Consider the following 15,923-nt stretch of genomic DNA (forward strand, 5'->3'; position numbering starts at 1 on the left):
TGACAATTCTAAGACTATGCAGATTAGTGCATGACAAGTAAGCAATGTTTTAAGCATGTGTGAGCTTCTCTGAGTAGATTTGGTAACAGTCAATTCATGTACAGGTTTTCTTTTGTGGCTTGTGAATATTTGTCATAAACATCATACTTTTTCCTGTTTAATGTTATATTTAATGTTCTGTGTAATGTAAACTTCTCTGTCCTGATGATGTCAGAAAACTTAAAGTTACAGCTTTACCTCTTACTATTACAAAGCTCTGACACTGGAGACTCCTTCCACTGAATAAATTTCTCCTTACAGAAAACTTCACCATATCAATGATTATAGTCATTTGTTTAATCCATTTATGTGAAGCGTTCGCTGTACAAGATGTTCATTAATTATAGAGAATTAATCAACACCTTCTGACCAATCAGAAACCAGAATTCAACTGCACTGTGGTATTAAAATAAATAATCCCTCAGCTATTGAAAGACTTCTGATGGATGCTGTGATAATTGTATGTCATTACTTAATTATTTCTCCAAAGAAAACGTGGATTAACAGCTCAGTAGATTGTATGTTGTTGTTGTGACTTTTTATAAGCAAATTTTATAGGTTTTCCTTTTTTTTTTTCTATAGAAGCTCTCCAGCAATGATGTCCCTCAAAATGGCTTCTCCACTTTATCTGATCTTTCTGTTCATGATCTCAGGTGAGTCACACATTAACATCATCACAACTACACACCCCAGAGACAATAAATACAACTTTAACCACCAGTATATTTTGATACTTGTTATAATTGTAACATTATAAATATAACACTGCTCCTCCCTTGAGCTGATATTACGTGAGAAAAATGGGATTAAGTTCGTGGTCAGAATCCCGTTTAACTAAGACACGCCTCTGTTTTTTAAAAACCCCGCCCCCGTGCATAACTCTCACATAACGTGTGAATGGTGTTTTAGTCTGCAGTTAAATCTGAGGTCTGAATACGGATGTGTGTGTGCTTAACTCAACTCTTAGTAAGATATAAAATGGAATAAACAATAACATCATCTCCTGCCCAAAAACCTGAAGTCCAGGTGAAATATTCTTGTTACAATTTGTCTATCAGTGACGCTGGATTTAAAGAAAAACAGACGTAAGTGACGACTGAATAGTAGTGGATGCTGTTAAATGTTAATTCCACATTACGAGTTCTCAATTTAAAACACACTGCTATGTCCAAATCCTGCACACGGTTTTCTTCCAGTGGTAAAGAACTGGTTTTATTTCTCCAACCCAGAGTTCCAGAGGACAGAAGTGAAGCTGTAAGCTAACTCAGTGTTTTATGGGGCTCAGGATAATGACCTCTAAACACCTCTTTCATGTATCATGTTTCAGGAGCTCTTGGGAATAAATGGAGTGTGAAATACAGCCAACTAAATCTCTGTGCTATAAGAGGATCTACAGTGTTTATGAACGGCACTTACACACACCCAACACGTCTTACAGTGATGAACAGGTTTTGGTTAATAAACCCAGTTCCAGGTATAGAGCCGACTGATCTGCGTAATGAATCAGGTTACTCAGGCAGAGTGGAGTATTTAGGAGATGAACAGAATCACTTCTCCCTCAGACTGAGTGATGTGAAGAAAACAGATGAACACATGTACTGCTTGAGAATCATAACAAATGATCAAAAAGAACGATGGATGGGTGTACCCGGTGTTACACTCACTGTTACAGGTAAATAAAATCATTTCATTTTCTACATGCAGTGGTCCTAAAAAGCATTTTGACACTTAAGCCACACTTACAATTTAACAACCTTTTTTTTTAAAATTAATTTCACAATTATAATCTTCATTGCATTAGAAAACAACCTGTCTAACCTAATATCATTAATTTTAAAGCAAAACACTTCCCAAAACTATATTACACTAAAAGTATTAAAATAATATTTAGAGGAAAAGTATGTAGACACTCAATAGTTCCTTCATTAAAGATCACAGTTCCAGTGTTTAGTTTGTCATCTTTTGTTTTGCTGAACTTCTTGACAATGCCTGGGCCTGAAATCAGCCTGTTTCTGTAAATTTTGGTGGAATTTTCTTTAAGTTTCAACCAACAAATCTTTCAGTTCATCCACTGACATTGACAATCTGTTAATTTCTTCTCCACTGCAACCATGGATGCTTTATAAAGTTTAGGTCAGTGTTCTGGGAAGTGTTCTTTGAAAAAGCCGCTGGTGCTTTGGATCATTATCCTGCTGAAAAATCCATTTCTGTCTCATGAATAATTTCTTTGCTGATTTCTGCAAGTTTCCATCCAGAATACCTCAGTCCACTTCTGAGTTCATGATGCCATCAATGAACCCAAGCTCAGCAACACCACTGTAGGAAAAACAGCCCCAGCCTCCTCTGTGCTTTATAATACCCTTAGTGCTGTGTTTGGAGTTCTTATCCTGACTTTCTCCACACAAACACTCCAACATCAGATCCATCCAAGTTCCATTAGGATTCATCTGAAAATAAGATAGATGGCCAGAAACTGCTTTCTTTTTGTGCATGTTCTTTTGCACATTTCACCCTTGCTTTCTTATTCTTGAGGCTGATGAATGGTTTCCGCTGCACTACTCTCCCTCTGTAGCCATGCTCGTTGAGCCTGTTTTGAATAGTTTGTGCACATTGTATCTGTATCATTGATGTCTGAAGCAATCCTTGCTGCTGTTTCTCATCTGTTTTTCTTGATTTTACTCACAATTATCCTGTTCAGGCTGATAGTGGGCTTTCAGGGTCTGTCTGTATGTCGTCTGTTTTCACTCAAGAAGTCCTTCATCTTTGAACTTTAACTGCTCCCAAGCTAATTTATAGTGGATGTATGTAGCTAATTACATTTAATTTCATACAGACGCTCCTAGCAGAGTAACACGTGGTGTAGTTCATCATATTAACTGTACAAATTCATCATATTAAGTGTCCAAATAATTTTTTGTCTAATTTTGAACAGTATATTTATTATTTTATATTTTTAAAAATAACTGTTTTTGTGGGAAATGTTTTGCTTAAAAAGTGTGCTTGTGGTATCCTTCTTTAAAATAAATGCCATTTGGTTTGAAATGTTGATTTCTAATGTAGTGAAATTCATATGTTTGTGTGGCTTCAGTGTTCAAGTATTTTTAGGGCCACTGTATGTCACTCAGGTGATAATCTCTCTTTACACACAGAAGTGTCAGAGTTTTGTACCAGATTATTGAAACTTATGAATGTCATTATTATGTTCATACTGAAAAAGGTTTGAGAGTTTTATACCTGATTAATGAGAGTCTCTGAAACATTCATACTGCTTAGGTCAATATTTTTTGTCAAAGTACAAAGTGTTTTCTCTGATTGATCTGATCATTAATTTGACAAAAAGTGACTAGCCTCCAGAGTTAAGAAGGTTATAAACACTGAAAATAATACTGAAATGAGTACCATTAAATTGAAAAAGACTATGAGAGAGCAGAGTTTTAAATTAGACGCTTTCCTTGCTTCAGGACAGCTTTCCTGATTTAATGTTTCTCTCATTGTTTAAGATCTTCAGGTGATCGCTCCTGCAGCAGTGACAGAGGGACAATCAGCCGTTCTGACCTGTAAAACCACCTGCAGTCTGACTGATCCCACATTCATCTGGTACAAAACCAGACATGGTTTAACCACAAAGACCACCAAGAGCAATGAAGTCCACCTGCAGCGGGTCAGCAGTGAGGATGCAGGCAGTTATAGCTGTGCTGTAAGAGGATATGAACATCTCCCCTCTCCTGCTGAAAACCTCAGCGTCAGATGTGAGCTTTATTTATCTTTTCTTATATATTGTGTAATTCAATAGATGATGCAGCACATGATATTTAATGAAAGTAAAGGAATCAAGAAAATCACTGATTATGATCATGAACTGATTTCCTCACTCTTATCATGGAACTGTCTAGATCCTCCAAAGAACGTCTCAGTGTCCATCAGCTCCTCTGGTGAGATAGTGGAGGGCAGTTCAGTGACTCTGACCTGCAGCAGTGATGCTAACCCACCTGTGGAGATCTACACCTGGTTTAAGGAGAAAGAATCATCACCTGTAGGATCTGGACAGAGTTACAGAGCTCTACAGAGTGGACAGTACTACTGCGAGGCTCAGAATAAACACGGCTCTGAGAGATCAGCTGCAGTGTCCGTCACTTTAAACGGTGAGAGCGATGATTATACGTCCATGTTTGATCTCTGCTCTGTTATACATCATACACTATGGATTTTCTTTTTATAAAATCTTTTCATTTCTGCTCTTCCTGTTTGTGTGTGTGTGTGTGTGTGTGTGGGTAGGTTTCCTTCATGGTTCTTTGATTGTGTATGTGGCTGTTGGAGTTGGACTTTTTGGGCTTGCAGCTCTTCTCTCTGCACTCTTCTGGCTGAGGTGAGAATATTAATGCTGATAAATTCATCACTAATTCCTCTTAAGATGTTTCTTATGGATAAATTTGTTCATGATTAAAATACAAGGGTGACTGTGCGTCCTCAGTAGCTGCCTCTAGACTGTCGTATACACTACCTGATCTGCTTCTACTACTGAAGAATTTAAATCTTGCCTTAAGACCCATCTTTTCTCTTTGGCGTATGACTGTATCTAACCCTTGTTTTTTTAAGTCATGTGTCTAATTAGTCATTTTAATAAGGAGATTTATACTTTGTATATTTTATTATCTTTTAGTGTGTTTTGTTTTATATTACACTGTCTTGTGCTGTAATGTTGAGGTGCCTTTTTTATCTCGATTCCTCTCAGCTGTACAGCACTTTGATCAGATTCGGCTGTTTTAAATGTGCTCTAGAAATAAACTGAATTCCATTGAATTGAATAAATATTCGACTTTGTGTGAGCAGATGCAGGAGAAAGAAGAAAAAGGAAAATGATGGTGACTATCAGGTGAGTTATTAGAGAAATATCTATCAGGTGATTTCTTTGTTCATAAACTCTTACTGTAAAGATCTTCAGCCGAACCTGCTCACGTTCTCCTCCCCTCCTCTCTGCAGACCGCTGGGCCGAGTGCTAAAGACGACACGTACGCAGCTCTCGATCTCGCAGGCCGGACAGCTGATGATGTGTATCACACACTTGCAGTAAGTGGTTACTGAAAAAGTGTTTACAGTCACTTGTAGTATGTTTGATGATGATGGTCTAAGCAAACGATTATGTATTTTATTGTTGTAAATCTATGTTCTATTAAATTCAGATTTATGCAGCGCAAGTTGTTTTTTCTCTTTTTGATTTTACTATGGAGTTACACACCTGATTATTCAAAGTCAACAAGGCATGGCCTCGTTCTTTTTTCACAGACTTTTCATCCCCGTCCTCCTGCTGACACACCCACATCCTCTGACTACTAGACTGCAGCAGTGAGTTTTAGCTTTTAGACCCAAAATCACCATTAGATTAGAGTAATGTGATCATATTACTTATTGTAATTTGAAGATGTGAGAGCTACAACAGTAAATTTATATTTATTTCTTAATCAGTAATATTAATAAAAGTAAATCAGAGAGTGTGTGATGATGACTGGTGTAAATAAATGTTAGTAATGTTCTGCTGTAACACACGTTTCTGATGTTACTGTATGTTTTTTCTTTCAGACTTTGAAAAACATGATGAATAAATTGAGTCCTGAAACAGATGATGAATAGAGAGAGCTCCTCACTGAAGTGGAGAAACTGAATCGCTCCTTTACACCAGCAACATCAGCAACTTACAGACATTTAAAGCAGCTTTAATCATTTTATAGCAGTGTGTGAAGTACTTTTTTCTACTGCCAGCAGGTTAGGACTGTTCCAGTCAGCTGTTGAGTTTTCACTTATTAGTGATTATTTCTTTATTGTGAATATTTGAAGCGATTAAAGGCATTGAAGCTCAACTGATGTCCAGAATGTAAATATTCAGCAGAGAATGTGTATTTAGTAAGAAATTAAACAGTGTGTGCGTGTGTGTGCGCGTGCTGTAATAGTCATAGGTCCTGATTGGCACCCAGTGTTTCTGGAATAGACTCCTGATTCACTGTGACTCTGACCAGGATAAAGTGCTTGTATATATCGCACCACAGACACTTCAACTAGCCAAAGCTAGTTATATACATTGTTGTTTAAATTTGTCTCACTCCAAATAAACATATTATATCACTTTGTATGTGAAGTGCTCATGTCACTATTGAGATTTGGAGCAGATAGACATAAATTTGGTGTTGTATCAATTATAAAAGTTATACTTTGGGTCTGTGTGAGTGATTTCTGTAATCACATGTCAGTTGTTATTGATAAAGGCAAAACTTTCACAGAAACCTCACAGAACTATTCAGTCTTAAAAATTAATTATTTACACTTCTCTCTCTCTCTCTCTCTCTCTCTCTCTCTCTCTCTCTCTCTCTCTCTCTCACACACACACACTTCTGGAGTAAGGATAATCCTGAAGTGTATTTAACATAAATTAAACCTATTTTATATTAAACTTAAAGTGTTGATCTGCATTATAGCAGGGAAAAACTCTGAATATTGACGTTAAAGTGCTGAAAATGTTTCAAATTTGACTTTTGAAAAGTGTACTAACTAGTGATGGCAGAATGAAGCTTTCCTTCTTACTATATCGATTCATTACCCAAAGTTTTTCATTGCAGTGTGTGATAGTGACACCTGGTGGTCAAAAGGATGAAGTGCATCTATTATTCTTCTGCATCCTGCTGCAGGCTGCTGTGGAGTTTTTAGGTGGAAACAGTTCTGAAATATCATACTCAAGTAAAACTCCATGTTACAGAGGCTCTAACACACTTAAATAAACTTGCACATAAAAAGATGTTTGATATTCACATTCCTTAGACTGTGAGTGCAGTTACACATGGTGTCCAGATTTATAGCGCTGATCTTATCCAGTCGGTAATCTGATACTTTACATAATAATAATAATAATAATAAAACTTTATTTTATATAGTGCCTTTAAAAGGCCTCTCAAGGCGCTTTACATAAGAGTATATAAACATGTATCAAAAAACAGTTAATAATAAAATAAACAAGTATTATTAATAATAATAATAGTAATAATAATAATTAAATAACAAAAAACAAAGTAATCAAGTAAAAATAATCTTAAAGAAAAGTTTCAAAAGAAGATTTAAATATACTAAAAGATTGGGCTTCTCTAAGATCAGATGGTAGTAAGTTCCACAGTTTTGGAGCATAAGAAGAGAAGGCGCTATCACCCATAGTACACCAACAAGTCTGAGGGGCAGTTAAAAGACCACATTTTGGGGTGTAATGGGTTAAAACTATGCAAAACCACCCAAACCATGCAAAGCCTTGTGAGTAAGCATAAGAATTTTAAAATCTACACGAAACCTGACAGGGAGCCAGTGCAAGGATTCCAAAACAGGAGTGATATGATCACTTGTCCTGGACCTAGTTAGGATTCTAGCTGCAGAATTTTTACACGTAAAGCAGTTTATTTATTGTAGACTTAGAGACCTCAGCAAGGAACACACAGCAATAATCACTGTGAGAGATGACAAAAGTGTTGATCAACTTTTCAGCCACAGAAAAAGATAACAGGCCACAATCTTGCAATATTTCTGAGACAAAAGAAGGATGTTTTAAAAGCATTCCGCACATATGGATCAAAAGACAGACTTGCATCAAATATAACTCCTAGGTTTATGAATTTTGTTTGAAACTCTAAAGCAGAGCCATCCATTGTTAAATTTAAAGCAGCAGCTTTACGAAGTTGGTGACGAGAGCCAGTGAGCATTACTTCAGTCTTATTACTGTTAAGTTTTGAGCCATGCGTATTTTTATCTCAGAAATACAATGTGAAAGAAAAGTGACTGCCACGTTATCACCAGGTTTAGAATGAATGCAAATCAATGTGTCGTCTGCATAAAAATGATAATCAAGACTGAGAGATCTTAAGAGTTGAACAAGAGGAAAAAGATAAATGCTAAAAAGTAAGGGGCCCAAGATTGAACCCTGAGGGACATCACAGCGAACTGAACCCATTTCTGACCTGCATCCACCCAGAGAGACAAACTGCCTACATTCTGAGAGATAGGCTCTAAAACAATTTAATTCAGTTGCTGAGACACTAAAGACAGTTCCAAGAGAGGGAAGTAAAAGAGTGTGATCTCTGGGATGACCACGCCCTCATCCCACTTCACCAGCAACTTTCACTTTCACCCCCACTTGCTGCTGCACCCCCTTCTAAAATAAAGAGCATGTTCCCCTCACTCCTGCCTCGTGTGTTCTGCCTTTCTGTGGTCCCGTGCTGTCACAGTGGTGAAGTATGCGGGCATGAACACAGACCCCAACATCAAGATGGACCCCATATACCAACAGTTCCTGCAGACCCATCTACAGCAGCAGGCAGTGACCCAGGAGTTGGCCAAAAACCTTCAGGTCACCACGCAAGAGCTCCTGGAGCCTTCCAGCCTTCGCTGATGAGATGCCTTGAACAGCACTCCCAAGGGGATACCAGCAGGGACGAGTCCATACCCACCACACTGGACCGGCCACCCCCGACATGCTAACAAGCCCTGGCTCGCTAGATGCACCCTCCACAGTCACCCCTCCCAGCCTCCCTACTATCCCTGTCGAGGTCAACAGCAGGCCCAACTAGACTCAGAGAGCACCATCACCCTGGCCCTGCATTCCCTCCTGTCCAACCCCAAGGCCAATGGCTCCCTGACAGTCACCCGTGTGCACGGGGACATCCACGAGGTACCAGCGGCCCGAGTCAGCATGAGACCTGAAACCAGGGAACTACCGGTCCTCATAGGCCTCATCCCAGAATTCCCCGTGCCCTGGGTCCTGGGATGAGACTGGCCGGGATTCTCCACTGCCAAGGCCCCGAGATCACCAAGGAGGCAGAGAACCAGAGCAACGTGGCCACGAGTCCGGTGGGCCTGTTTGGCCCAGAGCGAAGGAGACTCCGAGGCAACCTCAGCAGGTGATACCTCCATCCCTACTAACCCTCTCGCTTCTGTGTTTTCCCAGGTCACCCGGAAGGGGAATTTCGGCTGGGAGCAGATGTACTACGCCAGACTGAAGAACTGTTGGGGCCAGGTGCAAGTCATCGAGGAGGTCCTTCAGAATCCCGAGCAGCGACTCCCAGCTGCCCACTCCCTGGTTCATGGGGGCCTCCTGTACTACAAGACAGAGTGGCAAGGCCAGCCCTGCGAGCTGCTTGTGGTCCCCCTCGGCAGAACCGAAGCCCTCATGCACCTGGCCCACTCAGACCTCAGACTCAAACTGAAGGATCACTTTCTCTGGCCTAGGATGGAAGCTGAGGTCCACGTGTTCTGCCAGCAGTGCCCCCAGTGTCAAAGGACCACCCCCTACAAGCTTGCTCCCGTGCCCCTCATCCCTCTCCCCATTATCGGCGTCCCCTTCGAGAGGATAGGCATGGTCCTCGTGGGGCCAATGCCAAAGTCTGCCTGGGGCCACGAATACATACTGGTCATCGTGGACTATGCCACTCGATACCCTGAGGCAGTTCCACTTCGGAAGGCCACCTCCCGGGACATCGTCCGTGACCTCCTGCTCCTATTCAGCCAGGTTCGAATCCCAAAGGACATCCTCACCGACCAAGGTGTGCCCTTTATATCAAAACTAATGGCGGATCTGTGTTGGCTGTTGCAGATGAAGCACCTGAGGACGTCTGTGGACCACCCCCAGACAAATGAGCTGTTGAAACATGTTACTTTCTGGGGTATGTTTTTTGTGTTTTGTTCCCTCCCCCTTTTCTCTCGCCCGCCCTCTCTTTCTCTCTTTCTGCAGTGGTTGCCTCATTAGATAACGTTCCTGTCTGTCTCAATTAACCCCGTTGATGTCAACGGCCGTGACATCCAATCAACCTCTGACCTCGCCTATTTCAAACCCGCTGCCATTCATTCATGAGAAGTCGTTGTCGTCCTGGTCGTGTAAAACTAAAACCTTATTGTACCTCTGTTTTGTTCTGTGTTGAGTTACGCTGCCTTACTGTGTTTGTCCTTGTATGTCAATTGTTCCATGTTTCCCAGCTTTGTTTTAGTCACTTGTTTGTATGGTTAATTTGTTCGTTCCCGTGGTTGTGACTCTGTTAGTGTTGGGGACAGGTAAGTACGTCACGCAGGAGGTCCGTTTTTGGTAACAGACACACTAGGTTAGGAGCGAGCACCACCCTCTGTACTTTTGGTTTGGCTAATTAGAATAGGTAGTTAGAGCGTCCTGGATGCTGAAGATTTATTTTCTATCTTTTGTTGTAGTTAGATTAAAGGTGTCCGAGAGACCCCCCAGGCGTTAACCCCCTTTGAGCTCCTCTTCACACGGCGACCTCGAGGACTGCTGGACGTGGCCCGGGAGGCATGGGAAAAGCAACCCTACCCCTAGTGCTCCCTCCACGTTTACGTTCAGGAGATGCAAGAACAGATCGACCGGGTGATTCCCATTGTCTGGGAGCACATGGAGGCTTCCCAGCAAGAACAGAGGAGGACCGCCAATCGTCCCGCACAACCCCGAGAGTTCCAGCCTGGAGACCAGGTCCTCCTCCTCCATCCCGATGCCTCCTATAAATTCCTGTAAATGTCTTTGTTTTCGCTTTTCCCAACTCACCTGATTGAACTCAACAGATAATTAACAAAGCAGAGGTGAGTGTCTTAAAGCAGGAAAATGCTATATAAGACAAAAACATTATATGAGACAAGACAAGATTACTCCTGTAACAGGACTCACAGCATGAGGAAGTAGGTCCAAAATATCTAAAAAATATCATGATACTTGTAGAAATATTAGGGTACAAGATAAGTATCAAAATATAAACAGTTTTATGACAAACTGCAAAATATATATAAAAAAAAGTTCATTTTATTTATCATAAAATATAATTATTTGCCACTGAAAATGAGAAAAAAAATATAAAAATCTAACGAGTTAACCTTTTGCAATTTTACATATTAATACAAATATTTTAACATTTAATCTTCTGCCTCCAATCAGAGATTAAATGTGTTACAAAAATACTGACACTACCACAATTATCTCAGCCATTATTTGTCATAAAGTCAATATTCTATATCTATATCTCACAGCACTGAGAGGTGACCATTAAATGCTTCTGAAAGTCAGCAACACAAACTTAACTGCTTTAAAAAACTACACTGAGACTTTCCATGTTCAGGAAATGTAGATATTAGTCTTATGAGTGCATTTATTATCTAAAATATATTGGACTATATTTTCTTACTTTGCCTCCTTAACTACATCCAACATCCAAACACCATTTTGTTTCCTTTTCTGTTGAATTAGTCTCTTCTTCAGAAATGGAGATGAGGCTAAGCTCAGACAAATAATATATACAAATACATACATTATATATATATATATATACACACACACACACACACACATATACATATGTACTTCAGAGACAAGCAGAAAGTTTTCTGGGTTACACTGACTTAAGTGTTAATTTGGGTTGCAGTGACATTTCATGTTGCCAGATAAAACTTTTATTTCTTCATCTGTCCAAACAGAGCATGGGTGTCTGCTGTGGCCAATTAAATATAATTATAAATATATAAATATAAATATAATTAAATATGGCCCTGAATCATCTGACTTATTCCCTATGTTAATATGTTTTGAGAAAGGGGGGATTTCTTGTTTCACTTGATTAACCCAATGTAAAAGTAGGGCATCTTCACTTCCTTAAACCAAACCACAGGTTGTCAGTTGTTCATCTTCAGCGATTCTAATTTTTATCTATGTGTAGCTCATAATTGTTTATTATAATAACTAGTGTGCAGAGGACAGAGTCAGTAGTGATGTGTACACTGAGGTCATCTTGAGGTCAACCTGTCTATTAGATCCGGTACCAACACGTCTTCTTAAGCAAATAGTTGGAACCGTAACTGAACCCCTGCTTAAAATAATTAACTCCTCACTGAGCAATGGGTACGTTCCAAAATCACTTAAATTAGCTGTTATTAAACCACTAGTGAAGAAACCAGACCTTGACCCTAACAACTTAACTAACTATAGGCCGATTTCAAACCTTCCCTTTCTATCTAAAATACTAGAGAAAGTAGTAGCGCAGCAGCTAATTTCATATCTACAAAGTAATAATATCTATGAACTTTATCAGTCAGGTTTCAGGCCCCACCACAGCACAGAGACAGCATTAGTCAAAGTAGTCAATGACTTGCTATTAGCCTCTGATCGGGGTTGCATTAGTCTATTAATTTTACTCGACCTTAGCGCAGCGTTCGACACTATCGACCATAATATCCTTCTTCACAGACTGGAAAAGGTCGTAGGAATTAAGGGCTCAGCCCTCGACTGGTTTAGATCTTATTTAACCGATCGCTATCAGTTTGTAGATTTAAACGGTGACCACTCAGCTCGTTATCGAGTAGAATATGGCGTTCCGCAGGGTTCAGTCTTAGGCCCACTGCTTTTCACGTTATACATGCTCCCTTTAGGTAACATAATCCATAAACATAATATTAGCTTCCATTGTTATGCTGATGACACACAGTTATACGTCTCAGCTAGGCCAGATGAGAATAGCCAGTTAAAGAAAGTTGAGGCATGTGCGATAGACATAAGAGACTGGATGCTAAGCAACTTTCTCCTGCTAAACCCAGAAAAAACAGAGGTTCTGGTACTGGGACCACAAGCCGCTAGAAGTAAGTTTAGAGATCACACTGTTACTTTAGATGGTCTCTCTGTTTCAAGTAGTCTAACAGTAAAAGATCTCGGTGTGATTATAGACTCTAATCTCTCATTTGAGGCGCATGTAGATAATGTAAGCAGGTTAGCATTTTTCCACCTCAGAAATATTGCTAAGATTAGAAATATACTTTCGCTAAGTGATGCTGAAAAACTAGTCCATGCATTTATCACGTCCAGATTAGATTACTGTAATGCTTTACTATCTGGATGCTCATCTAGATGCATAAATAAGCTTCAGATAGTTCAGAACGCAGCAGCGAGGGTCCTGACTAGGACTAGGAAGTATGAGCATATCACGCCAGTCTTATCTACATTACACTGGCTCCCAGTAAGATTCCGCATCGATTTTAAAATATTACTCCTAACCTATAAAGCATTAAACGGTCTCGCTCCGCAGTATTTAAGCGATATGTTAGTACCTTACGTTCCGCCGCGCCTACTTCGCTCTAAGGATGCAGGCTGTCTATCAGTACCACGCGTTGCCAAAACCACGGCAGGGGGCAGAGCTTTCTCTTACCAAGCCCCAAAATTATGGAATAGTCTCCCAGTTAATGTACGTGAAGCAGACACGGTCTCAGTGTTTAAGTCGAGGTTGAAGACTTATTTATTTAACCTAGCATTTAGCGACTAGTGTTTTTATCAAAGGAGTAGATCTGGGGGACTCGTGGATGTTGAGTTTTATCTCCACACGGTGACTGTGAGTGTACCTAACCACTTTCCTTCTCCTTCTGCCGAGCTACACTCCTGAGCTGCCGGTGATCCAGACCTCCCCCCCTTCACTCTGGACCTGTCCACCGGCAATGCTTCATACTGCCACGAAAACGCTTCAGCTGTTTTCCATGGACTACACCAACACACATTGTGCTCACACACACGCACACTACAGTGTAAACCCATATGAGGATGGGTTCTCTGTTGAGCCTGGTTCCTCTCAAGGTTTCTTCCTATCACCATCTCAGGGAGTTTTTCCTTGCCACCGTCGCCCTGCTTGCTCATCAGAGACGGCACACACACACACTTCACTTTACTTTTGTTTGTGTAAAGCTGCTTTGAGACAATGACCTTTGTAAAAAGCGCTATACAAATAAAAATGAATTGAATTGAATTGAATCTTCACAGCTCTGGACGGTAAGATGTTGAGCCAAGATGGATTAAAATAAGACTAAATCTAAAACTGGAAACTGTAATATACTCAGTCTTTCACTTTTTCTTGCTCAACCACAGAACTGCTGAATACAAGAACTTATTTTATTTCTATTAACTACAACACACAAACACACACACATATACGCCCAAACTCAAAAATGGTCATTTTTGGTTAACTTTTGTTAAAACAATAATCAACCTCAGAGTGCTACTGGAGCATCATACAAGTCATTACTACTACTACTACTGCTACTTCTATTATCAGAGTTGCTGTGATAGAAAATTAATCAACACCTTCTGAATATTTATTGTAAAGTGCTGAAAAAATGCTTGAAATTTCACTTCATAAAAAGTGCAGTAACTAGTGATAGTAGCCAAATGTATCGATAAAGAGTTCATTACGCAAATATTTTCACCTCAGTGTGTGATAGTGACACCTGATGGTCAGAATGATGAAGTGCATCTGTTATTGTAGTGCGTCCAGCTGCAGGCTGCTGTGGGGTTTCTGGGCTATAGATCATAAATCAGGTGATTCCAGTGATTTGAACTGTGTACAGAGCACCAGCACAGATTAAGAAATGGATTTGGGCAAAACACAACAAAGAAATATTGAAATATAAAAACCAATAGAAATATATGCGGGAAAAAAAAATTATTAGTAAGAAAGATAACACGTATTCTTCTGACTGAACACCAGATGGAGAGGAGTCTAACAACATCATCAGCGTAAATCACATGAAGCATTTCATACCACTCTGTAAATCTGATCGAGACTGTTATATGATCAGACAAACGCAGTTCACTCATCACTCTTCATTGCACGTCAACATAAGAGCTCACAGGTTGCTGTTGTTTGTGAATATGCAGCTGCTTGTTTTATTTTTATGGAGTGTAACAGCTGAAGTTAAAGATGTCCACTGCTCCGTTCCACACACAGCAGAGCTACACTACCCTCTAGAGGAGGATTTGATAGTTGAGTGAGTTTAGGTTGATGTGATGGGGGGAAAAAAATGTTTTACAATTCTACAGTGATGTCCTGAGTTTATTCTGAAGCCGCACGAATGCATTAGAAAATGAAAGTTGAATATGAAGGTTTGAGTGACTGATTAGAGAGTTGAATCAATAAAAAGGAATAGATTTGGCTTTGCATATAAAAAGTGTGTCTATCTAAGATTATGTTAGGTCTTTTGGTCAGCAACTTCACAAGGCTTGGGATATTGCTAAAGCCCATCTTTCTGTAGCTCAATCTAAGATGAAGACCCGTTACGACCAGAAATGTATTGTGAGCAGTTTTCAACCAGGTGATGCTGTGTTGGTGCTACTCCCTGTTCCTGGCTCTGCCATGCAGGGAAGATTCTCTGGTCCATGTGTGATTGAGAAAAAGCTAAGTGACATTAATTACGCCATCCATACCCCTGATCGACATCGTAAAAGCAGAGTGTGTCACATAAAAATGTTAAAGACTTATATCTCAAGGGATATGATTAAACCTGTTGTTCCTGTTGAACCAGTATCAGTGGTTAATGTAGTTGATCATCCGTATACCCCTGAAGTAGACGAATTGGAAGATAAAAATGCTGAAATCTCTTGTGGGAAATTGCTAAATTCTGCTGTCCTGACTACTTTCGAGTCATGCCTTTCTTATCTACCAGACAACCAGCATGACAATGTTGTTGACTTAATCAGAAAGTACCCCACTTTATAATAGAAGAAAGCTATTTGGATTAAAGATCCCCTCTAGAATTTTATTGGTCTTTAAAATTTTTGAGATGATCTTTAATCCAAAGAGCTTTCTTCTAAAGCTTTAGTATTCAACTAAAATTCATAAAGGGCCAGTTTAAAAAAATTCCTTCCTTACAAAGTCTGGGAAAGCCACCAACATGAAGGAATAGCGACGACAGTTACCTGCAACATGGTAATAAATGTTTTTGCTCATTTATATTTTGCAATATATTTATGATAATTTACCATCATTATGTTTATTACATATGTAGTAACATATTTAAATATTTAATCACAAGCCTTAGTATATTTTATTGTAAATATTACA

At 39.7% G+C, this 15,923-nt stretch overlaps 1 protein-coding gene across 1 annotated transcript; it reads left to right on the plus strand.

Annotated features, from left to right (window-relative positions):
* Nucleotides 1-637: 637 nt before the first annotated feature.
* On the plus strand, nucleotides 638-4,312 carry LOC128317546 (B-cell receptor CD22-like). Its single transcript, XM_053229901.1, has 4 exons — nucleotides 638-692; nucleotides 1,367-1,711; nucleotides 3,540-3,788; nucleotides 3,933-4,312. Exons 1-4 carry the CDS (start codon nucleotides 638-640, stop codon nucleotides 4,256-4,258), a joined length of 975 nt encoding a protein of 324 aa, XP_053085876.1. The 3' UTR covers nucleotides 4,259-4,312.
* Nucleotides 4,313-15,923: the final 11,611 nt, after the last annotated feature.

This window comes from Pangasianodon hypophthalmus, chromosome 26, assembly GCF_027358585.1.
Source record: "Pangasianodon hypophthalmus isolate fPanHyp1 chromosome 26, fPanHyp1.pri, whole genome shotgun sequence".
Lineage (NCBI taxonomy): Eukaryota > Metazoa > Chordata > Actinopteri > Siluriformes > Pangasiidae > Pangasianodon > Pangasianodon hypophthalmus.

Bases quoted from the DNA above. Each gene is read 5' to 3' on its own strand.
- LOC128317546 (XM_053229901.1), top strand. From the start codon at position 638: ATGTCCCTCAAAATGGCTTCTCCACTTTATCTGATCTTTCTGTTCATG. The intron at 693-1,366 runs GTGAGTCACACA...ATCATGTTTCAG, and splicing joins CTTTCTGTTCATGATCTCAG to GAGCTCTTGGGAATAAATGG. The intron at 1,712-3,539 runs GTAAATAAAATC...TCATTGTTTAAG, and splicing joins TGTTACACTCACTGTTACAG to ATCTTCAGGTGATCGCTCCT.